This window comes from Melanostigma gelatinosum (genome assembly GCF_949748355.1).
Source record: "Melanostigma gelatinosum genome assembly, chromosome: 17".
Taxonomy (NCBI): domain Eukaryota; kingdom Metazoa; phylum Chordata; class Actinopteri; order Perciformes; family Zoarcidae; genus Melanostigma; species Melanostigma gelatinosum.
The window spans coordinates 7,158,304-7,184,614 of NC_136650.1; the positions used below are offsets into that span (position 1 = coordinate 7,158,304).

General features: G+C 46.1%; 1 protein-coding gene across 1 annotated transcript in view; it reads right to left on the reverse strand.

Annotated features, from left to right (window-relative positions):
- ext1c (exostoses (multiple) 1c) overlaps positions 1–26,311 on the reverse strand; it is a 66,722-nt gene that overhangs the window by 36,478 nt on the left and 3,933 nt on the right. The window contains exon 2 of the mRNA XM_079287563.1: positions 20,720–22,127. Within this exon, the coding sequence (XP_079143689.1) occupies positions 20,720–21,666 (947 nt within the window). The 5' untranslated portion in view covers positions 21,667–22,127. The remainder of the gene's footprint in view (positions 1–20,719; positions 22,128–26,311) is intronic.

Genomic DNA, 26,311 nt, shown 5'->3' on the forward strand with positions numbered 1-26,311 from the left:
CTGACACCTCGCGCGCGCTGTGTGCATATTTGAAGCCGTGCAAATTGTGATTTTCAGGTGCAGGAGGATGAGAGGAGAGGGGAGGAAAGGACATCAAAGAGAACTTTCTGCTTTTGAAAGACATGTAAATAGCCCTTCAATAGCATCAAACAGGTCATGGAAATCACAGCAAAGGCACGGGCGATTTCTTTCTTCTGATCAAAAGGTTTTGTTTTAGGAATAGTAGGCGGAGGGATTTGCTTAGCTTTGGAAAGAACCAGGCTAGCTGTTTCCCCCCAGTTTACAATCTTTGTGCGACGCTAAGCTAACCGTCATAAATCTTCTCATCTCACTCTCGGCCAGAAAACGCAACTTATTTCCCAAACTATTTCTTAAATATCGTACTTCAAATGTCGTTTATTTTTGGTATTTCTGAAATATGATCTTTTACAGAAGAGAAAACATTATGCATTCTCAGGCCATGATTTACTTCATTGACACACACAAGACAGACCTTGCATTAAATAATTCTGTCAGATAATATATAATTTCTTCACCTTCTGTTGCGTTTGTACCCTCTGGTTTGTATTGATATCCGTTTTAGAGATAAATGAACATGTGCACACAAAGGACTAATAGATCCCCAAGGCTTTAAGGTCCAGAGATTCACTGCCTTCATTTTTTGATTTGTCCCGTTTCAATAAATGCCTGAAAACCAGCATTCAGACGAAAGCTCCTTTTTTCAAGCTGGCAAAGTTCCCACAGGCACACATCTCATGGCTTTAGCTTAATTGTATCCACTGTGCTTGCGAGGTTGCTCCACCTGACATTCAGGTGATGAATGAGGGTACAAATGAGCATCCTTATGTTGCAGTGAGGGAGCAAGGGGACAGGAGACATCTGAGAGGGGAGCGTCGTGGCCTAAGGCCCGGTGTGTTTGTGTGTGAGAGACAGAGATAAAGAGAAAACACACACGCACACACACACAAACCAGGAAACTAATATTCGACTCCAAAATAAAGTTGTTGTTTTTCCCCCTGGACATTCATTAAATCCTTCCTTTTATCAATACAATGTATTATTGGCTGTTGTTAATGCTCCTCTCCTGTATTTATTGTCTAGTTGGCTGTTTTCCATTTGCTGTGTGTCAAACTAGCATGCCAATAGTAACCTTCTCCATTTCCAGCACATTTCTTATGATTTTCTGCATCAATTACAGCAGATTATAATCAAGAGCTGCCTATGACTTAATGAGCAGCTTCAGGGTTGAACCTCGTTTGATATTTATACACGTATATGGTTCCTTGGATGACAGCGACAAAGAATGAGGAGGAAAAAGCGCCAAAGTTAGGAGTCATCGTTAAACTGAATGTGTCTGTAGTTAATGATTTCCTTAAAGTTAAGACTGCAGTGAAAGTTTTTTTCTCTACAGCTTCCTGAGTGCACACACACACACACACACACACACGCTGCTCATCAAATCATCACTTTCACCAACGCAATGCACTTGGCACTTGTACTCTGGTGCTGTCATCATTAGCAACACATGCTGCAGAGACGGGTCTGCCTCGCCATCAGCCGGCAGCCACTCCGCAGCACTCTGAAGGCTGAAGGGTTAAACGTGTCCGGTTGGAACCGCCGGTTGCAGCCGAGTGAAGCAGAGAGAAAGCTCGCAGAGCAAGGGGAACATCAATGCAGTGCAATCAGCCCCAAGGCAGCGCAGAGGCTAAGCAGGGTTCAGTGAATTAGCAATATATTTTCCCAGCATAGATCAACGGAGCATTACCGTAAAACAGAAGGGGAGAGGGAGAGACAGTGGAACGGAGGGAGGGGAAAGACAGAGGAGAGAGAGACGGTAACAAACTAATAATTGTCTCTGCCTCGAGCATGCTTCCTCTCTCTGTGGTTCCCTCTTTCGCCTTCAAATCCCACCCGTTATATCTCTAATCAAATGGGGAAATCACAGCACCAGGATGGCACGTCTCCAGCCAATAATCACTGAGCAGAACCACTTGAACCCAAACCAAGGCCTGATTATAGGCTTAATGAATAAAGAGGGTACTCTGTGGGGCTAATAGCAGTGTTTGGACACCCACGGCCAAGCAGCCCCCCCCCCCCCACACACACACACACACACACACACAAAATCAAATGCCATTTGCCACAACCGCAGCCTAATTTCCAATGAGATCCGGACATTTTGTGTCCTAACTGCGGCGGAAAAGCCTCTCCGGATGATATTGTTGTCTTTTTTGGCCTCCAGTTTATTACAAGTGCTGGTGTGACATCTTGATATGCACACACAGTGGTTGGGACCTCTCCAGAGACACAACTCATCTTTAGGTTTGTGCCAAACATGCTCATCTCATCTTTTCAGAATAAGAAGCCTTTCACTGACTTCCACGCACGTTGAAATTGCCAAAGCTAGATAATCCACTCCACTGGATGTCTCGTTACAGTTTCTATTCTAATTGTTCCTCCATTGCACCTGGCTTGAGACTTTTAATATCATTGTGCAAATGACTTTGCACAACTTGCCATACTTGGCAGTCTCACATACAGCCACAGGGGGAAATGAAACTCCATGAAACTGGGAAATAATACCTTCTTAAAATATGTTACTGTACAACCTCACACACTGTCAAAAGGTAGGTATTCAGTCACCAGATCCTAACCCAGTTGAACAGCTATGGGTAACCAGCATGTTAGACAGTGCTCTCCGCCTCACCCACCAAGACACCAAAGGACAGAATATGCTTTGGGTGGTGTAGCGATCACTGCTGCCCCCGTGCCGACACCCGTCCTGTGGCTCCTCCTGACCTCAGAGTGAAGAGAATGTTTCTACGGGGATCAATAAAGCCCTGTATGTTTAATCATCGTTGCATTAACCTAAGAGGCGATGTGGCAGTGAGGACACTCTCATAGGAAGATGCATTTCATGGGACACTAACGTGGTTACTCCCTCTTGCTCATCTGCTGCAGTGGCCTTGCTCTAAACCGATATAGCCGCAACACTATAGACTCATCACCTAATCCATTCCCTCTTTTTTCTCTCTGACTCGTTCGCTTTCACTTAGCGGCTCTCCGCTACACGGAGAAACCCGCTAACGCATGCGCGCACATGCACGAAATCACTGGACCTCGCTTAGCTACGGACACAGGAATAAAAGATGACCACATGCAGAAGCTACACAGAAAACAGCCCGTGCCCCGTGGAGTAACGGATTGCCTTCGAGGGAGGGTGCCTCAATAGATCACGGCACGTTTATTGGCTCCACGGATTCCCTTGAGTTCATCAGGCTCCAGAGGAGGAGGAGGAAGAGACTGAATATAGATTCACTCTTCCACTGTCTGCTGAGCAGGCCTGGCTGCTCCATCAGCCCGTACCCTATTAGAGGCCATGATGGAGTGTGTGTGCGCGTGTGTGTGTGTGTGTGTGTGTGTGTGTGTGTGTGTGTGTGTGTGTGTGTGTGTGTGTGTGTGTGTGTGTGTGTGTGTGTGTGTGTGTGTAAGTGCTTGCGTGTGCATGGTAAGTGGGGCGTGATGCACTGGACATCGACTAGCAGTCGCTTTTGTGTGTCTGAATTGTGCAAAATGCTTCTTTACGCGGTCCACATTTCCTCTGCTCCCTTTGTCGTTATTGGGAAATCAATACAGTACGTTCCCGAAATGAATTACACATAACGGTATGGCTGTGTTTGGTGAGATGAACAAGGTTGCTATGAAAGTACAGTTAAGCAAGCAGTGTACTCAAGTAAAATTCTGAGATACTTTCCTTGAGTATTTCCATTTTTTGCTACTTTATACTTCTACTCCACTGCTTCTCAGAGGGAAATATTGTACTTTTAAAATAAGAAAACATGTGATTTTGTTATAAAAGCACAATGAACTTTTACTTGTAACAGGATACTTTGCGGTATTTGTACTTTCACTAATCCGAATACAGCTTCCACCACTTGAGCCCACTATTCCTCAAGCAATGAAGGGGTTGAGGAAAGGAAATGAGATGAGGAAGAGAGACAAAATGGGGGTGGGGGGGAAACACAGACAATCTACTTTGTGAAGTGACTATAAGATGGTTCACACACACACACTGCACCTGATCACATTACATCCTTATGGGCAGAAAGGCAAGATGGATGGGGGAGCAGCAGAACGAGAGACATCAGCGGCGCTAAAGAATAAATTCTAGAAGTAAAGAGGAAAAGAGGCAGATATAGTAAATCCCTTTTCCTCAAGGATATAAAACAGAAATAGAGAGCGGAAGGCGAGAGAACAATGAGAATGAAAAGAGGGACGCATGTGAGGACTCATCTTACAGAGAGAGAGGGAAGGTCACTACATGACAGAGACAGAGACGCAGTGCTCTGGTTACTGTGGAGACAGTACGAGTGATAACCCGGGGACAGCTGGAGACACAGGAGCAGGGCTCAGTGCGCCGCCGGCCGGGCACACAGCGGGAAACACGAGCAGGGGCGTGTGTGGCGGACGGTACATGCATCTTGTGTCGAGAAGTGAAAGAAAGAGCCGCAGCAAAGACAGGAAGCAGTGAAAGTGTGTAGGGGTACGTATGGGTGTGAACTCGTGCTTGGCACCGGGTGAAAGGTTGAGAGTGACACTGAATTCCACACCCGGACTGTTAGAGTTATAGTAGATGCCAACGGCAGGCTAATAGTAGTAATGGTATAAGCATATCACCGCAGGCAATAAATACACCAGGCGGAAGATGAACGACTGTGAAATTGGCAGAGACACGTAATATATCACTTTCATTTTCAGGCTGGAGGGACGGCAGTTTTGGTCCAGACTGAAATGTCTCCCAACTATAGTTTGCTATAGATTACCATGAACTTTTATAAAGACAGTCCTGATCCCCAGAGGATGACTCCTAGTGACTTTGATGATCCTAGACTTTTTATTTCGCTTTGAACTATCTCAACATCGATTGAATATGCACAAACTTTGGTACCAACATTCATTGTCCCCAGATGATGTATCCTAATGACTTTGGTGATACCAGTCTGCCACGACTGATATAGTCTGTGGGTAGAAGCCTGCCATTGGCCGTGTATATCATGCAGAATGTTCCTCCCCTTCCTGTCCTAGTGCTCAATGCAGCCCAAGACAATTGTGATTGGTTTAAAGAACTACAAAAAAAGGCAGAGTCTATAACAGCATGATAGCGTGTGCAGCCAGATCACATCACTGTGGAGATCTGGCTGTGCAAGCTACACTAGTGATTCAAATTGAACAAAATCTGTTTCAGACCTCCATGTCCCCCTCCGGATATTTTCTTTGTTCCTCTAAACACCCACACAGGTGTTTTCAGTTAATTTGGCTTGTATACACTAATTAAGTGAGACTTTCCTGAGTCTCCCGTTAGTTTTGTCAAACATGTAGGGGCGGGACAAATTACACCTTTAACATTCTTATTGGTAGGGGAATCAAAGCTCCGACTCACCTTCAACCCGAGCAGAGGCATAATCAGCCAAAGTAACTGAAACCACCCGTGTAGGTGTAGAGAGGCTTTAATGCTTATTTTTTTTTGGGGGGGGGGGGGTTGGACTTTGTGTTCAGTGCTAATTAGCAAATGCCGGCATGCTAACGTACTGAAGTAAACATTGGTGTGTTGGCATTGGCACTTCAAGCGCGTTAGTATGCTGCACAAAGCACTTTACAGAGCTGCTAGCATGGCTGCACACTCATTTCTCATTTATTGGAGATAAAACTTAGCTGAATTTCAAGAGCAGGACCACACCTCAGCCACTCGTCCACTTCCGGCCACACTCTTATAACTACCTACCCACTCTAAGCCTCGGCACACTCGCGTTTTCTGCACTCGCAACCGGAACTCCACGCAGAGGACGCCGCCAACCGCCATCGAGAGGGTACGGGCAGCCAAACCCGCGATCTCCACCTCGCCGACCAGCTGCATCCACCCGCCAGAATCTGACAATACGAAGAGTCGGACTCACGGCCGTCCTCCTTTAACTCACATCTCGGTGGCAGAGGGAGACCCGCTACCTCCAGACGTAGACAACGGAAACGTAAATCCAGCTCTCTCCTTCTTCGCTCGCTCCAGACCCAGCTCCGACGACTCTGGCTACCCGGCACGCAACGCCCAAATACGCCGCCACCCCTCCACGCTCCAGCCAGGTCCCCCATCGAAGACGCACCAGCTGATATCTCCAACTGGACCACAGTCCGCCTGCTAAGAGCATCGAAGCAACAAAGCAAACCGTGCCAACTCCTCACAACTTCCCAAAGTCACGTTAGGAAAAAAAACAAAAAAAAACAACACAACGTACCTACATCCAAACACACCGGCGTAACGCCAACGACCGTGACGCCACCACGCACCCCGAAGGTCCGCCCCCCAACCCACAAAGTTCCGGGTTGCCAGGTCGCAGCGCCTCACCTCTCATCCCCCTCCACCACCTCAGGCAAACTCAACTCTCCAAAGCAGCAAGAGATGCCGACTCAATCTTCCTCCCTTCCATTTCCACAGCATTCCATCCCACCTTTTGGCCGGATTCACCTGTCCGTCCCTTCACCGTTCCCTTACACCACCCTTCTTCTGCCTATACCCAGGCACCGGGTTGCTAGGTCTTCTTTCCTCTGTCCCCCTTTCTAAGCTGTCCCCCCCCTTCTAAGCTGTCGGCACCGGGTTGCCAGGTCTTCTTTCCTCTGTCCCCCCTTGTAAGCTGTCCCCCCCCTCTAAACTGTCCCTTCACTGTTCTCTTACACCACCTTTCTTCTGCCCGTACCTAGGCACCGGGTTGCCAGGTCTTCCTTCCTCCGTCCCCCTTTCTAAGCTGTTCCCCCCTCTATGCTGTCCCTTCACTGTTCTCTTACACCACCTTTCTTCTGCCCGTACCTAGGCACCGGGTTGACAGGTCTTCCTTCCTCCGTCCCCCTTTCTAAGCTGTCCCTTCACTGTTCTCTTACACCACCTTTCTTCTGCCCATACCCAGGGTTGCCAGGTTCCCTCTCCCCCGTCCCCCTCCCGCTTTTCCTACTACGCACGCTCTTCCCACTATGCAGAAGAAAAAGGAGAGAAGAGAGAGAGAGAGAAAGAGAGAAACAGAAAGAGGAGAAAAGAGGAGAGATGAGAAAGAAAGGAGAAAAAGGAAAAGGAAGAAGAGGGGAAAAAAGAAGGAGAGAACAAGAGAAAAGAGAGAGCGAGAAGAGAAAGGAAGAAAAGACAAAAGAGAGGAAAAGAATCGCAGCCACGCATCGCAGCAAGCAACCACGCAGTCACGCAACGACGGAAAGCAGCAATGCAGCGCAACAACGTATCGCACGCAACGACGCAGCCACGCAACGCAACGTATCGCAGCAACATAACGCAGCAGGCAACGGGACGCAGCAAGCACGGAACGCAAAGCAACAACGGAACGCAGGACGGCAGCGCCCCCCCGGCCACCTACTTCCAGCAACCACAGCAACTTGCCATAGCCGGGACACCTAGCACCGGGATGCCAGTGCCCCCACCCCGCCCACTTCCAGCGATGGACCCACACAGTTGGCCAACAACGATGCCGCTCCCTCTGCCGTCTCTTGGGGGGTTTTCCACGACAGACGACGTTTGCCGTAGACCAGCTCGGATCTTGCAAGCAGATGCCAAGTCGTTTCCCCTCATGCTATGAAATCGGACCAATAGTAACCACAGCCATCACGTGGTGCCACGGATGTCCCAGCAAGTCCATCCCTTAAACTCCTGACAACCTAGCAGTCGGTTACCCAATCATCAATAACGCTGCGACACCCGTCCGCCAAGAGCGCGTCCTCGATGCAGCTCACGTCTGGGCCACCGCAAAGCCATGGCTTTCTCGTTTCCCATTCCAGGAGTTCAGCCCTCCTGCAGACACCTGTCCAACATCGGTTCGGCCATATCCAACGCCGTCTTTAAACCCACAAATCCTCACTCGAGCTTGCCGACCAGCACACAGGCTTATTTTGGGGTCTGCAAGGCCCGGGAGCCGCAGAGCTCAGCTAAGCCTCCCCCAAACCGCGTCAGGCCAAATCTCCATCAACCATTCCTCAACACTCCAAACAACCGACGGAGGCTCACTCCGGCTGAGGTGGGGGCCTAAGCTCGTGAAATTTACTTATATTTTAAATTATATTACATTTTAGCCAATTTACCCATGCAGTGTTTTTGCCCTGGGCGCACCTGCTTGCTGAAGAATGGAGATGCACACTGGAACAGCGCGATGGCAGGCATTGAACTTAATATGCCTAATGGCGTGTATAATGTAAAGGAAATGAGGACTGAAATGAGCGGTGGATTGGAATGAGTCTGGGCCTGCTGTAGTGTGAAGGAGCTCAGTGTGCCGAGGTTTTAATCTAGAGACGGGACTTTTAGGTTAATGGGCAACATAAAGCCCATTCGTCACACGACCTGACAAAGTGTGTGTATATTCGGTGCAGTGCCATTTGGAGGAAAAGCTGTTTTGTCGCGTTGCTGTAGGTGAGTTGTTCAGCGTAGTAGGCCATCTGACAAGGAAGTGCAGCCGGCCATACATCATAGGCTCTGAAGTGCGACTGTCGCTTGTAGGGTTTCGTGTCTACGGTGCAGTTTCGGGGAGACTACGGCGCTGAAGACGTTTTGAGAGCAACTAAGGGGAAGTTCTGACTCCTTCCCTCTCGACTTGTTTCTCATTCATCAAAAGGTGATGCGGAGGGAGACAGGCGTGCGGTACAGAGCAGTCCCAGCACGGCTATCATTAACTAGGAGTTCAACACCAGCACTCATGAGTAATCATGATCTTCTACACATTCTTCATTGGCTAGGTAGCAGAATACAATCCCTTATCTGGGGCACACATACCACATTGTCTGCTGTTGGGCTTGGCAACAGTGGCACACATACACACACACACACACACAGACACACACACTTTCCAACTGGTGATGAGTGTATTACATTTCAAAAGAAGGTAGAAAACAGGCTCCTGGAAAGCTTGATTATTATTCTTTCCCTTACCATGCCCTCCAGTAAGACGACAAGAGAAAAGAAATATGATAAGGATCAGGATAAGGATAAGGATTTTCAGCATTTGTAAAGTCCACTTTGTACAGTTTAGGCAGTGGTGTCCACCCTTTCTCTAAGCAACAGTGTTAGACAAATAGGTGTTGGCTCAACCGCACAACAGAAGGAGTACATCAGGTCTGACTTCAAAACCTCTCCGACATTGCACAACTCGAGAGGTTAACAGGAACGCTGTGCTCCACTTGCACAGGCCACTGCCCCAAGCTGCCCACTTGTTAATTAAAAAAAAGCACACATTGTGCTCCTATAATGAGAGTATAACAAGTACGATAAGCACACCTCAGATAACGGCATGAAAGACAGGTCAGGTTTCGGCAAAGTCTCTGAACGACCTGTCATCCGATACTAATGTCATCTCAAACACCTAAAGCTACAATGAGGTGGAACTGAACTATTTGCTCAAGTGTGGCTGAGAAAGCAGAAGACAGCCTGTACTGTCGAATAGATTGTGAAGAAGTACACTACGAACTCAGAGAGGAACGCATGCAACAGCCTCGCTCGAGACATCCCTAATAGAAATATAAATCCACGCCTCGCATATGAGAGGACACGCAAACTCATTAAAAGAGAGTACTCCAATAACAGGGAGATGTACGAGTGAAATAATGGCGCATATACATGGAGGGTTATGAAATAGTTTGCATTAAATAACACCAGAGATTGCCGAGACGCGCTCTCATCCAAATCCCAGTTTAACCCCGATACCGTGTCACGTTATTAAAAACCAGGGTGCATAGATCATTTCAACACTGATAACACAGCATATATATCAGGGAGTCCTTTGAAGGCTCCAGTGGTCGGGATTATCAATATGTATCAGTCATCGTCTCGAGACCGGCCAATAGGAGTGCGCCTTTCTACATCAAAGACAGAGAGAGGAAGAAAAAAAAAGTTGAGCCTTTTCATCTCATTGCCAACCTACTACACAATATTCTTTGACCTAATTTTACACCATATATCTCAGGCAAGTTAAGGGTCCTGTGAGTAAATGCTTAAAAATTAAATAAAAAATTCATTAGAATGTGTTTGGGACAGCCTAATTGAGGCAAAATCTTTTCTGATTGCTACGTATCTGTAAGTAATAATTTAGCCGCTGGCCTCTTCACATTAAGATAAGATAAGATAAGATAGACTTTATTGTCCCGAAGGAAATTTGTCTTGCAAACATACAGAGCGCAAACATTAGAGGTTTGAACTTCTAAAACAGCTTCTGCAAATGTCTCTTTCTGGTAAGGTTGAGCTTCTTTTTTTTTTAAACAATTCAAAAAGTGAACTACTCATGAATAGTCGTGCCATCCACTTTCCCCCTAGAAGTATTATCCCCGTCTCGAACGACATCAAACCGAGAAAGACCTAGAGATATCACTAATCTCTCATCTCTCTCCCTAAGCTCTACGCTATAGACTCTTACAGCATGTGGTGAGGTCAAACGGCCAATAGATGCAAACAAAGACCAGTAAACAAGTGAAATCCAGGCCACTGTTGAGGTTCAGCTCCTTAACTGCATAAGGAATGAGAACCGTCTCCCCCTCGTTCTCCCTCTCCCAACTGCATTGTCATTGTCAAAGCTGTTACGCTCCAGTTGGCCTGGACAAAGGCGAGCAAGGTCGCCAGAGGCTTTTCCTGCTATGATCGCTGTGGTGCTAGCCGGGGTTGATAAAGGGCCTATTAGGGCGCTGAATGGGCCCCCATTAAGGGGACATCCACACTAGTGAGGCAGGCCCGGGGCCAAACGGCCTGCCTTAAGGAACCCGATAGGCACCTGACGGACTGGAACCACCCACTCGATTTATATATACCGGGGTCTTAGAGCGAAAAACAAAGCGGGAGCTGAGGTGATTGAGAAAGGAGGAGCTGGTAGGGGAAAACGCATGCTTTGCATGTGTGCAAGTCATGTTGCATACAGTCAGCAAGTAGTACGGTGCAACCTTCTCCAAACCTCAGGCAGAATGAACAAATGTTCACAGTGAGTGGTCTGTAAAATAAACCAAACGGTTACTGATATATTAGAGTCGTTTGTAAATGACTGTGTGGGGTTGAAGTCTCAGCCAAGATAGAGGTAGTGGTGTAGAGAATATAAAAAGAGAGAGCTGGAGTGAAACATTGTCGGATGAAAGCCATCATTTCCAACAGCAGAAGGTGGGGAACCTTGAGTCTGGCACAGCCTGAGTCATTACAGCTAACGCAATGTTGAAGCCCAAAGATAGCCGGAACACAGACATCAAAACTGACTCTTCACTTTTGTACTGATGTGAAAAGAACACAATGACAAAAGGAAAGTTCACAAAATGTTCTGCAAACCAGATGCATTTGGGAAACACAGACCGTGATAAACTGGCAACTATTAAAAGTTCTCCTTTACCGGTTTCTTTAACGTCCTCCATGAACCAACAGTATGCACGTGAAAATGTGTCCAGACATTTCAAACACTATTGTGTGCAACAGTCAGCCAGAATCGAGCACCATGTAGAGAAGAAAGATTTTTCATCGAAGCCTTGTCCTGCATGTTACGATTGGCTTTGGATAGCCTTCCACTCTGCCCTATTTCTGGTATCAAACGCTAATGCTCACACATAAAGCCTCAACTACCGTCCTAACTTTGAGCCAAATCTCCCACACTATCAGCAGCACCACTTTAGTCGTCTGCATGGATTACACAGATCTTGAAATCATTTGAAATAGATTGAGGTTATGCCCGCCAGTATTTTCGGCGAGTGGTGGTTTGCGCCTCTGCGACCTGGGAGCTACCACTGCCGCCAAATTCCTTGAGACGATCAAAGAGGTGTATTTTTAAATCATCGCCGTTTTCACATGTGTCTATAATAAGTGAACACGGCGAGGTCATCCAACAGACAGAGGATATTACAGGAAAGGTGATCTCCTTTCAAGCAGCTGGACTCAAACTGATCTATATGACTGGATTTGATGTTTTTTTAGACCTAAAGAAATGAAGGCAGGCCTCTACTGACAAATCCAGTGTTTCATCTCAAAATGAACTACAAAACAATGATTGGCATGTAAGCATTAGTTGTGGCAATCATTGGGCCTTAATGTAAAAATAAATCACAGTTTAATGCCGAATAGGTTAGTTATAAGAAATAAATGAAAAGAACTGGGTTGCCAGATTGTGAAAAATTGTGTACTTTAAAAAGGATAGTTTTGGGAACTATGCTTACTCGCTTTCTGTCGGAGATTTAGTTGAGAAGATCATTACCACTCTTGTATCTGTCCATTAAATATGAAGCTACAGACAGCCAGCAGCAGGTTAGCTTAGCTTAGACTAGAAAGACTTTAGACTGGAACCGGGGGGGAACGGAATCCACCTACCAGCACATCTAAGATCTTGTCTTTTTTTAATCCATAAAAACACCAAAGTGTATAAATGACAGTTCAACGCTTGACTATTTTACTCTGAGCAGTAACTTACTGGACTCTCAGATGTCTGCCTGGTAAAAAAGCCCAGACTCCATCCTGTTTCCCGAAGATGTCAAACTATTCCTTTAAGCATTTATGAATGGGTTGCCAACAAACGGTAACTTTAACAAACACTCTATTAAAAAGGGAAAAAAGGAAATTGTGGTTTTAAGAATTCCACCCATCAACACACAGTGTAGGGACAGAATCAAAGGTGCCGGTGAGTAAAGAGGCCAACATGCTTGAGCACAGCCGGTGGTCAAGACTCTGATCCGCCACTTCTTACGGAATGGATTAGATGCAACCTGGTTTGACACTCTGAGGCTCATCTTGGAGACGTGGTGTTAAGAGCAGCAATGCAAAGATTAGCAAGTGAGAGCAATGCATGTGTGCATCCATGTGCATGTCGCCAACACTATGATGTGTGAGACAGTTGTGTTGCAACACTACAGACAAAGCTGCGCTGTCAAAGAAAGTTTTGCCTTCATGGAGAAGCAGGGTTTGATAAATTATGCATACCGGAGCTCAGAAATATGGTAGGAAGCTTGCACCAGACTGTAGGAGGACTCTGTGAAAAAATAAATAATAAAAGTGAGGCGGAGGACAAGATGTTTGGAGGGAAAAAAAAGTTACGGGGTTGTGCAGAGGACACATCCTAAGAAGGTGTGAGTTGGAGAAAGAATAATTATTGGAAGTTATTGGTGTGTGCAAAGCCACATTGTGTCTATCACAGAAGTAAGACTTGCAGTTGTTTTTAATGAAGACTTCCCAGATGGGTGTGGCAGATGTGTCCACCGGGCATTACATATTGCAATCTCGTTTCTGTATGACTAACACTGTCCAGAGCCAACACAAAGCCATTGAGGTCTTGATTGCCTCATGACGGGGTGAGGCTCCAGTGGTTTTGCCAATGACACTTGTAAACAATACGTTTTGGTCACATCGAACGCCCTCAGACTAGATGGATAAATTACAATTTGGAAAACTGGAGGAGCAAGCCTGACGAGAAGCTGAAACAGGAGCATTGAGGAAGTGGAAGCGGCAAATACGACTCAAGTTTTCGAAATGGAGAGCGGCGGTTGAGGGAACAATGAGGGGATGAAGATTTGACTGCAAACTTGAAATGAGCAACGACAAGCAGGTTCCGATCGGCTTAAGTTTGACCAAGAATGCAACATTTCTCAAGGCTGAGGAAAGAAAGCTGTGGCAGTCTGGGGAGCCGCAGTGACAGACTCATAGAACGCAAACCTCGGCCAAGGAAATCATTCCCATCAGTCGAAGTGAAGGCAAATTGATTTTGTGGCCTTGCAAACACGCCTTTTGGAATTTGAGCTCAAGTCTTTCTCACAGTTGCGACTAAAACAACAATGAAAAATGGTGGAATCTGAACAAAGTATTCCTTGGCCCGAGTATTATATGTACATCATGGGAGTCAGACTGAAGTGTATGTAGAGATATCTTACAAAATGCACAAGACAAAGAAAAAATGACAAGGGAAATAAGCTTATCATGCTTTAAAACTGATTTCTGCAAATCAGTTGTCACAACTGAAAGATTTGGAGCAACATTAGTATTCATCCAGTCGTGTTTCTTGCCATTTGAAGAATGCAAATCCATTATTTAGTCTCATGTTAGCTCTGCTCTGGTGTCCAGCTGTGTTCACCAGCTAGCTTCCAACTTTGTCTATTTCTTTGTGCTGCAGCGAACAGTAGCCTCCTGCTGCGGGGTGATGAGCGAGGAGAGAGTGAACCAAAACAATGAGCTGAAAGATGCTAAAATGCTTCAACCTTTGCTGCCCTGTTGGAGCGCTCTTTAAAATTGGTCAATACATTTGAGCTGGAGAGGAGGAAAAAAGAACGGAGGAAGGAGTGCACAAGTGCCAGAGAATCACACGGCCGCCTCTCACTTCCAAGTATTCTAAACAGAGACAGCACACAAACCGCACACACAGAGTCAGACCACAGCATCTTCAGAGGTACAATTCCACAGGCCCTAATTACAGTGGTTCTGCAGCGTTTCTTATTTGGTTTGCCAAAATCTCAAATTGCACACACTCTCGTATAGAGCTTACAGACAGGCACACAACTGTGCATGCACACACTCCCGTGTCAAATAAAGTTGTGGGGGTATTTATCTATTTGTTTAATTTTATTTCTTCCTGGTCTTTCTTTGCCAGGTGCATGATTTACTAGTATTATTCCTTTACTTGTTGGGGATTTGTTTTTCCTTGCTTCAAAAAACTCCTTAATAAAATATTTAAGTATAAAAAAATAAAGTTGTCTGCCAGCAGATAACAATGGCACTGTTTCCCACGTTGCAATCAGAAGTATACTGTCCTGAAGTTCCAAAGCACTTCCTTTCTAACTTTTTACCGTAGCCGATGTATTATTTCAATCGGTCTCTCTTGCAGTCCTTCGGTTGGGTTTTGTCTGATTATTATTCTGCATTCACCCTGAGCTGTTACCCAGGTTTTAAAGTCTCTCTTTCAGCAACCGTGGGTTCCTTCAAGGAAGGTCACGATGAATAATGACCCATCGGTTTCCAACACCGGCCCTCATACACGGAGGCCGGGGCCATTTAGGATGAACAGAGAGGTACAGCATTTTGCCATTACACGTCCTCCCCCGTCACTTCGGTCTCTCCCTCCCATCCTGTCCATCTCTGTTCAACCCCGGTTGCTCCTCACACACACACACACACACACACACACACACACACACACACAGTTGGTCCGAAATGAACCGGAGTTCTTTGCGTTTTCTGTGCTACCTTTTGTATCTCCGAAGCATCGCTCTCTTTCTTCCCTCCCCTCTCTGTTTTTCACACTCCTGCTCATTTGCATTCACTGTACAATGCACGTTTCTCCTCCCTTTCTTAGAGAACTCTCTAAAGTGAGGGAAACTAGGCCATTAGGCTGCAGCACAGCTTCTCCCTTGCTTCAAGTATCCCCTCTCTTCTCCGCTCCGTCTCTCTCTCTCCCACTCCGTCACCCTCCCTCCTGCACCGCTCTGTTCTCGCCTTTTACCCCCTGACTCGCCTGCGGTACCCCTCGCTCTTTTTCCCCTATTTTATTTTGTAATCTTCATCACATGACATTCTCCTTTTCATCCTGTCTGTCTTGCTGCTCTTATTGCCTTGGGTACCACTGTGTCCTATGCCTCCGACTTGTCTCATTGCTACTTCGTTCTGTTGTCTCCCCTATCATCCATAACCCATGAGCGCGCACACACACGCACACTCAAACACCAAAATTCAAGTATTCCAGGCACCGTCTGTTCCTATTCAGATTCATTTTTCCCTATGGCGCAATTTTAATGGGATTTTTGGGTGCCATTTACCGATCATTCTGTAATTTAAAAGAGGAGAATTGTGTTAATAGAAATGGCGGGACAGAGGTATTTAATCTTAACCCATTTTTAAAAACTATTCAGCCAACAACCATGGAGGTATTATCACTGTTTCATAAAGCTAAAAGGAGTGGGCCGTCTTGTGATGCGGTTTAAACCTGCACCAGCGGTCACTTTACAGAAGTAAATGCTCGTCTTCCTACCAACATAGGTTGAACACGGGTTGCAGACTAGTTTCTTTTCGTGAAAGGGCAACAAATAGGCTTTGTTTGGATGATTCAGGGTAATCCTGAGACCCCAATCATTGGTGAGTTTTTTTTAACCAAAACAAAAAGCTCCGTGAAACCAGCTGACAGCATGGTCTGTGGATCCACACCTTGAATTTAAACGTGTTTTGGATGATCGAATTGCGAATCGGATAGCACAGGTGTAATTGCACCCAAAACACTTCGTGATCCGATCGGTGGTCGGGGTGTCTTGTGACTACACTGCAGAAATATGTCATCCCACACAAACAAGAGGAGGATGTCATGTTTGGTTGTTGGAGCTGGTCGGATCACAATGTGGACACTGGAGACCACACATTAACACCAGGTGTAAACATATACGCAGGTTAAATATCTACATACAACCTGGATATGAGACACATTTCAATGCAAGGTGTAAAGGGGGTCATAGAGTAACGGAAGCAGTTTCTAGAAAGATACGCTGCTGCTGAATATTTAAGTTGTCAATGCGGTGAGGACCACAACAACATTCTATTCCCCTCCATTGTAAATCCTGGGAAAATAAAACCTCAACTACCTGCAAGTGCTTGGGCCCACACCAGGTAAGAAAGAAATCATTTCCTAACTTTTCTTTCTTAACTTTAATTTCTAAAATGTTTTAAGTATGATGCTCTACGCACTCCTGAGCCGTTAGCACATGTATGCTTGTTACAACTTGGTTAAGTTTAGTAAAAGATCTTGCTTCCCTAGAAGTTAAGTACGCTACGTAACTTAACTCAAAATAAATGTTGACTTTTTGGTTTCACACGGGACATCTACGTCAGTCTTATTATTACGAATAATAATAATAACAATATTAGCGCTGTTATTATTCATAACATTATAATTGTTATTCAGTATTGTTATTTAAATTAATACAATTATTATGAATGTTAATAATAATAATTCATGTTATTATTGTGATTAAGTATTACTATTGTTATGCCAATTAACGGTTTGAAAAAAAACCAGGAACATTTTCCTTGGGGTCAGTCACTTTACAGTCCTATTCATTGTTGGGGGGGGGGGGTTAAGGTTATGTCTTGTGCGGGTAAATGAGGTCATGCCAGTCTATTGATCCTCCCTCCCCCCCCCGCTCTCTTGTGCCGTTTGTCCGTCGGGTGCTTGTCCAGGTCCCTCGGGGCTAATCTGCTGGTGTACCAGATGCATGCGCTCATTAACCTGGTGCCACCTTCTAAGAGCCTCATTGACCGTGAACACAGTCTCTCTCTCACACACACACACACACACACACACACACACACACACTCTCTCTCGTGCATATATAGCAGCGACAGTCAAACACACAGACGCACGCTCCCTCGGAGACACAAACCGTTGTTATCATTAGCAGACTGGTTGTTCAGGTGCAGGGTTCTTGGCAGGAAATAGATTAGAAAACGAGTGAAGGACTGAAGGAAAGGCATTAAGAGAAGGACAATATGCCAGCAGGCAGATGGAGAGGAGAGGGTGTGTCTCTACGTGGTTTTAAACAGAAACCTTGCTCGTGCAGTTTGTTTATTGTCCTCTTCCCTTTCTTCTCTTCCCAACAGGAGATTCAAAAGGATGCAAAAAAGGGAGATGGGCCCTCACCTTCCCTCCCCCCAACATCCATCCTTCACACCTCTCTCTCTCTCTCTCTCCGAGGCTAAAAGCCTCCTGTTTCCATAGAAAAAGACTTCATACAGAAAGGGGGGGAAAAAAAAGGTCCAGCGTTTTGAGTTTTTCTTACAAACGGCAGCTGTCTCTCACATCGCCACCCCCATTCACGCCCTCAGAGCCGTTGCCGTATCCAAATCTACCGCAAAATACCACATGGGACCCCACCACACACACACTATCCTCCCCACCCCACAAACCCCCTGCCCACCCGGGTGTCTGAGTAGCGGGCTGTGTGGAATAAATGAGCTCATTCATGCAGTGTGGAGCAGCCCAACGTAAACACGCCTAAGGTAGCTCGTTATGGGCCACAGAAGGAACGAGTGTGCTTGGATCAGAACCATCGCCTAACGGCTGCTCCCATAGGGTACACGATATTTGAAAAGTCCCATTGTATAGACGCTTGCTTTGAGCGTTTCATTTCATAGCACATGAAAACAACTCGCACCTACCGGTGCCTGAGATTTAAACTCGGGAGTCTCGCCGTTGGATTCTCTTATGGCCAGAAAGGTTCAGTCTGTCCGACAAGAGCAGAAGCAAATCAGAGAGATGCAGTTAAAAGAGTACACTGCAGGGCATTATGCAGAACTAAATCCTAAAGGAACTGGTCATTCATCATTGACTTTAGTTTAAGTATTCATTTAACTTTTACAGTATAAGTTTTCTTTATGTATGACTTGAATGACTGTGCTACTGAGTGGGGCTAAAATAATTAGTCAATCAATCAATTAGCCGACTGACAGAAAATTAATCGTCAACTATTATGACAATCAATTATTGTTGAATTCACTTTTCAAGCACAAAAGGCCAGACATCTGATGATTTCAGCTTCGCTTCACAAACGTGAGAATTTGCCATCTCTGGGTTTTGTTATTCAGACAAAAGAAGAAGACAGTCATCACCCCAGGCTCTGATTTTTCATTATTTTCTTACCTTTAATGAACTTATCGCGAGGAAATGATTAGCTAATTAATTGATAATGAAAGTGATTCATACTGTGTGTTCACTTAACTGATGAAATTAAGACGCTTTCAACCAATCGGACTCTGCTCATCACGTGAGCGCCGCTTCACTCTGGATTTGGCTGTTAGAGAACTTTTAAACTTTTAGGACCAAATGATTTAAATAACGGCAACTTACCGTAAGTGTGAAAAAGTGTGTTTGGGGCCCAATAGCATCACGTCACGGACACCGATGTTGTAATTACACGGTTTGGACACTACGTAACATTGGCTTCAAAGTCAGTTCAACTTAAAAAAACATTGAATAGAATAATTACAAATAATGGCAAATGATGTCACGGTAAAGTTAAGAGGAGAAGAGCATTCAAATGTATTTTAGAAAACATGTTACAACAATAAAACAATAAAATATTGACTTTTTGTAATTCGTAAATTGTTGATTGACAACAATTTCCAGTAGGTCAGACCGGTAACGTCGTGATCGCCACAGTCATGTGACGCAGAGAAGACGTATTGCCTGACTTTACTATAGTGTGAGCAGTCTATGATATACTTAATAATTCATTTAGTAGGCAGTATGCAGTACATACAGACCGAGTATGTATCTGCAGTTTGTAACAGTCTCTTTCTTCCCCTCCCGTGTCAGTGCGTTCTGCACCATGAGACCATCCTTGCATCTGTGACTGGACAGGCGCAGACTTTATAATGAGGAACTCTGTCAGCACTAAAGCTTCAGAGACTTGTTTTGCAAAGTGTAAGTTAAGCAAGTTAGTGAAACACAAAAGATGATAACTCTGCATGAAACTGAACTTCAGTAGTCCGTCTCATTCATCGTTCTCCACCCGACAAATAAATCACAAACCTTTTGCAATTAGATAAAAATAGATTTTAGAGCTTTTACATCTAATATTTACTCCCATAGACTCTAAATGACAGTTTTACAATCAAAACGTTCCTATTGAGCCCATGCATCTATTTCCATCTGTTTTTAAATCACCGTCTGAGCTCCAATAAACCAGTCAGAGAAAAGCAGACAGAGGATGAGACGTGTTTACCAAGCTGCTGCTGCTGCAACATGTATTAGGCAGCTTTTTATTATTAAACACAACAATGGCTGCTCACATACTTGAAAACCACTCTGTGAAAAGGCCAAAGCACATATAGGGCTGAAGTGGAAATATATATTGTGTAACAGTAAACGCCTTTGTGCAAACCGTTTTCAAACCCCGGCAAAGGTCACATGAGTTGGTTTTAAGAATACATCATTGCTCTAAGTATTGCAGATGTTGCGGGACTCTTATTTTACAATGTCTTTTATCCACTCCACTCCACTCAACTCATTTAAAAGCAAAGTGGAAAAAGACAAGCTTCTCTCCCATGCAACAACAACAGCAAGACAAATGGAGAGACCGATTTAAGAACATAATCGTCATTCACACCACACAGCCGGCAGCGCTTTATTCTCCGAGCTAATCAGCGATTTCACAAAACCCTTCTTTGTGGTGACCTTTGCTTTGGCTCTTTAGTTTCAGCTGTACTTAATTAGCTGTGGCTGTTTATTTCTTTGTCTTGAAGTAGTACACACCCAAATACAAAAGATGACTGCATGTGCACTGAACATTTCACAATACTCGCACTTGCTTGTCTATCATCCTATAAGATGTTACCCACATTACAACCCACTCTACTCATACAAGAACTGCTGTAAATAGTCCAGGGACTTGAGCCGGAGTCTAAAATCTTTGATCTCAATAGCAACTGCCAAAAGAAAACCTAAACAGTCAGAACTTGTGCCGCCACAATCAAAGAGACAAAAAATAACCAGGGGGAACCAAAAACTACCGCCGACACTGCTTGTGGGAAATCTGGGACAACTAAAAGACCAATAAAACAGCATGTAAAGTTCAAATAACCGCCATTGTGTATTTCCCAGAAAAAACAACACTTGACAGTTTCCTAAATCCTTCACACCTCACAGCTAATGTTAACATCACCCCATTACTGCCCTCCCCGCTGGCCACGTGACCCCCGTCTTACCTCTCATATTCCAGGTTGTCATGGTCACAGCGGGCGTCTTTGTGCTTCTCCCAGTCCTTCCCGTGGCGGCACGTCGTCAGCGACACGATGTCCTTTCCATTGTGGATGTGATGAAGAGCGTTTCTGGTGTCTGAGCCGATGCCCGTGAGATAACGCTTCCCCTTGAACATCAGCAGGTACTTCCTCCGCGGCGGTATGGTGTTCCTCACCAGCCAGCCCCGCTCTCCGCCCTTCTGTGGGTGATCCTTTGAGAACAGCGGGATGGAGACGTCAAAGCCGGGCCGGAAATGTTCTGTGTTGAGGCTGGCCTTGGCCAAGATGGCCTGGCCGATGTTGAAGCCCAGGTCCTCTGTGTAGTTCGGCCAGGTGCCCGAGTACAGGTTGAAGATCAGGTGGTTCCGCCCGTCATTCCACAGCGGGTAACCCCGGATGCGTTCATCCACGTTGGGCACAAACTGTCCTGACAGCTGGTCCCGATCTAAGGTGTCTATCCCGAGCACGAACAGGCATGCCTCACGGGGGTCTGATGTGTAGTACCGGGACTCGGCAATGGACGTCAGGATCTTCCTGTAGCTTTCGGACACGCGGTCATTTTTCTCTGACGGATACATATACACCCTGAACCCTTCCCTTCCTCTGCGGCGACACCGTGAGAAGTCAAAGCAGGTCTCCATGCGGCAGCGACTGTCCTTATAAATGGCGGACCACGCCTGGCGCCGCTGGCGGGGCGACTCTGCCGTCCCGGGGTCCGTCTGGAGCTCATCCAGGTGGGCATAGCGGGGCAGGAAGGCCCTGTCGGTCCAGTTGGGCCAGGGGCGCACCACGTCACCCCGCTGGCGTGTCAGCAGCCGGAGCAGCCGGAGCTGGACTCCTCCACCCCAGTAAAAGAAGACCAGCCAGCAGCACGCACACAAGCCCAGCAGACCATACTTCTTACGCGCCTGCATGGGGTCCTGTCACAGTCTCTTTTTTCCGCTCTGTCACTCTCTCTCTCGTCCTCTGTTCTCCCTCTCCTCTGCCCCTCAGCTCTGTGGCCTCACAGGGGCGGGGGGGGCGGGGGGGGGGGGGGGGCTGTGACTTGTGACTTCTAACAAGGAGGTTCTTTTGAAGGACAATGCGTTAACAAGGACATCACTGCCTCTGAGGGTGGCCCGGTCCACTTACTTGCCATTTATGGTGACGCAATCTGAGTTACTGACTCCCCTTGCTCAGTCTCTTCCTGCCTTCCCCATTTAGTCTCAGATGTGCATATTAGCCCGCGTCTGCTGTGGCGTCGTGCGCTGCTTCTGCGTGCATTTCCTCCGCTGGCCGGCCTGGTTGGGAGTGATGGGGGGTGATTTCTCCGCTCTCTCGGGCCAAGCTTGCTGCCTCATGGTGCCTGGCGCGACCGCCGTCTGCAGGGTCCCTCCTAGGGGAAAAGTAAACAAACAAGAATGCAGATCAGTACACAAGAGTTGTTGTTGTTGCTGCTCCTCCCCCAACACGGAGACACGCTCCGGGGTTAGTCGTGAAACGGCCGTCTCAAGAGGTGCCATAACTAACAGTTTAGATTGTCCCGACAGGTATGAGCTTTCATTTCTGGACGGACACGTAATCTGCAGCCCCAATCACATTTCACACACACACATTAAAGCAAATAGCAATAAAGTAGAACCGCTGGGCAATGTTTCACAGGCAGCAGAGGATTTTAAACTGTCAGAATCCCCTCTTCAGCCGGAGCTCATGAAGAGAGAAGTACAACCCAGTGCAAAGGCATCCATCCCCGACTAGCCACACAACAAAACCATCTCTTCAAGAAGTCCACCTTCTCTCTACCTCCGTCCCTGTCTGGCCTCCACATTCCTGTGAAGAAGATGGATGTTTGCAGGCTCATAAGGGCCAAGATGTGTGCTGCTGACTTCAGGAGTAGTCTTAGACGGGACTAGATATTATCGTGCTCTTCAAGCTCCAGTTGAACTGAGCCAGATACAGTTGAGGTGAAGTGAAGGAGAAAAAGAAGAGTGTGTTCAGCATCTGAAATGGAGATTTGGAAGCGCTGAAGGAAAACAGAGCAACTCTATGGCTCTGGAACGGCCAGTCACCTTGGTGAGAGCGAGTGAAGGCTTTTTTTGTTACATATGCAAACGGTTTTTTTTCTCATATTTTTACCAAACATCCCCCCATAGCTCCACAACATGTACAGTATACCTGTGTGTGTGGGGGGGGGGGGGGGGGGGGACACCTGACAGTGAAGGGCAGTGTTCACGCTGCCAGCTGCGACACAAAGGCAGCTTTCAGGTCTCACCTGGCCGCTCTCTCCCTCTACCTCTCATTCACATTCTCCGTGTCCGCCTCTGCTCCAGCCTTCTCTGCTTGCAATAGAACAAACAGAACACTGGTGATGTGGGCAAACAATGCATCCACTGATTTCTCCCACTCAAAAAGGGTAGAGGAAATCAGGATGTATGTGTGAAGATAGCTGCTTTTGCATATACACATACTGTATGATGTGTAGTTAAAACCTCAGCTTTGTAGGCTTGACCACAGTTTATCTACTGGAACTGGTTTTTGAACCGGATCCGTTAACTTAAAAAGACCTACAATCATCTCAATCCCAAAATTGGAATGGAATCCAACAACTTAAGATAAGCCCTTTTACTTGACTGTATAGGTTGACTGTAGAAGAAGCATAAGGGCATTGGAGGACCCTTAGACACATGCACTGCAACTCTGAATTGATCCAGAGGAGCTGTATGTATGATTGCAAATGTCACATGTCAGACCTGATACTAAGCGGACTGTACCCTGTCAGCTCCCTCGTACAAAGTCCCTGTACCGTCGGTTTGAGAGCCATATCTGAATGGAGTCGGTCATCGTCTGGAGAATTCGCAGCGAGCGGGTGGGCGCGTTGATGACGTCTGAGAGTGAAAACGAAGGGTCATTGACAAGAAGACGCCAACCAAAATGTCCAACCGAGGGGCCGACGAGATTCGTGGACTTCTGACGGTAAGGGCCGACGCCAAAATCGTCATACAAGTTCAAAGGACGACGAGAGAGACTCTGTTGTTTATGAACCGATTACAAACCGGCCCTCCGGGACTGCAGTGTTGTCGCATCATGCCCTGCCACCTAAACCAAACAGAGTATTTCCAGTAGGTGAGAACGCCTCTTGACAATCTCCTGTTTTGTGCTGAGTGTGCGGACCCGATACTCCAGACATTGTCCAGAGTTCGAATGAGAAAAGAGCTCGAGCCTTTCTTACTGTGCCAGTGTGTGAACACCACAGCCGGTGGCCAAACTGCACCGAATAATGCAGGTTAGCTACTCCGCCGGTTGAGGTGTTCGTGGTTGGTTTTTGGCACCTTCCTTGTTCTACTTCTCTGGCCGTGACTATGGCAACCTGAGCAGCAAGCAGTCCGAGTTGGGGAGAAATAGACACTTGGGATCCCGTTACATACTGCTCATCAATAATTCACTTGCTCCTTTGGTTAAGGCATTGATTTTCCTTTCTTGATTTTTTATGTCTCCTGCCACCAACGCACACAATTAGACCTCAATCTTCTTCAGGATGTACGCTCCGGTGTAATAGAAAAGTGATGGAGGGTATCATTATCATTATGGTAATGATGATGGGCGTGAAGAATTTATTCCGTTGCCTTATCTAATCAAATGCCAGTGAACGCCATTGCTTTTGTTCGTCTACTAAAATAAATTTACATTGATTTAAGCGCACTGAGGTCACTCCGTTACAGTTGGATCAACAATAGGAGTTTCCATTTCCACGCTTTAACTGCCATTTCGCAATAAGCCACAATTATATATTTCTTTAAACCTTCACTTGACGCCCTTTATTCGATTTAACTTATCAAACACTGGCAGCTCAAATTTAAATTGATTTGAAAATGACAATATACGAGGAGACATTTCTCAGGCAATGAGGTATTCCAGGTTTAGAGGAGGATGGAGGATAAGAAGCGAATTGAACATAATATAACAGGATATTGGGGCATGAAACTACTCATTTTTAGAAGACATTTTTTGTTAAATAATTTCCTCATATTACTGCCTGACTGCTCCAGGGTGAGAAAGCCTCTGTGCACAACACCGGTATATTGATCCCTACCATCCTACTTCAGTGCGCCAGGACAAACTGTACAGTGGCAGTTTGTGGTCATTAACAAGGAACAATAATGATGAATGTAAGCCAGTGGAACTCCAGGGCATGCCCGGACCCGTCAACACACACACACACACACACACACACACACACACACACACACACACACACACACACACACACAGGTAAGTGGCTTTAAGTGGTGAGAGAAGTCCCTCTGTCACAGATCAATGATGGATCATTACGGTTGGGTGACTAGCACTGGAAAAAAACACACAAGGCTCATTGAATAGAGGGGCCTGAAGGTGGAAAGACAGAGTTCAAGGAAAGGTGAGGGCAGCATTCAGAGCTCTGCCACCCTTGTCATTTGTTTCCCCATATAAATCATCTCCACTCGAGTCCTCCCCTCACCTCCTTTTCCTCTTCTACTGAACCGAAGATAACCGAAGGGTTTCCCGTAGAAACAATAACATTTTTCACGCGGTCTTCCTTTTTTTTCAATTATTCCTGCTTCATCCTCAAAAGAGGGCTGGGGGAGGTGGGCACGCAGCACTTTAATCACAGACACGAGGAACACACTCAGCAAGGCCAACAATTCTTTGATCATACTTTCGCCTTGAGTGCAAAGGAAACTACCAGGAAGGTTCACTTCGAGAGCGAACAATGAAATTGTGTCAACACTGCAGAAGAAGAAAAGAAAAAATAACGTAACGATGCACGCAGCATTAAAACCAGCTAATAAAAAGTGGCAGGTGGATCGTGTACCAAACGGAAAAATGTACCTTTCAAGTTGTTTGCTCACCTTACCGTACCTCTTTAAAATGCTACAGTTTTGAGGAACTCTCCCACTGAACATCGTCTGATTTAAGGTGATAATCTTAAAGAATTTCATGAACTCAATCCCTGTTTTCTTTACCATTTAAGGTCGGTACTATTTCACCAATAGTCGGCAGCGTAACCAACTTCACCGTACCTTGCTGTTGTATGGAAATCTACTCACACCGTGTGCAGCAAGAAATCAGATCGCAGTTACAACTATTATTGACTGACTTTATGAAAATAACATGAGTTTGTTAGGCTGGCCTGTAAGCAGATACTCAAGTTTGGATTTCTGGAAAAGTAGCTGCTCAACGGGTAGTCGCTGCCGTATTAAATTGCACTTGCTGATACCACAAGTAAAACCACGGGCGTTGTGAAGTCAAACAGGACTGACATGATACATTACAGCCTCAAAAAGGGCCGGACTTCCTGTTGAATATAGTTCGATCTGGAGGACATGGAAGGTACTTAAAAGCACAGGAAAGGAACAAGTGGAGGGGGATAAAAGGCGAGGATGAAGGACATTGAAGCGGGGTGGAGGGAGAGAATGACGAGAGGGAGAGAGACGTAATGATCGATATTTCATGGGTGGCAGCTGGCCCATTCCCTTTACTTCCTGCCCTCGATCTCTTCCCCTCTGAGGGCCGTAAGGGCTTCCCTCAACTGTTTCTACCTGC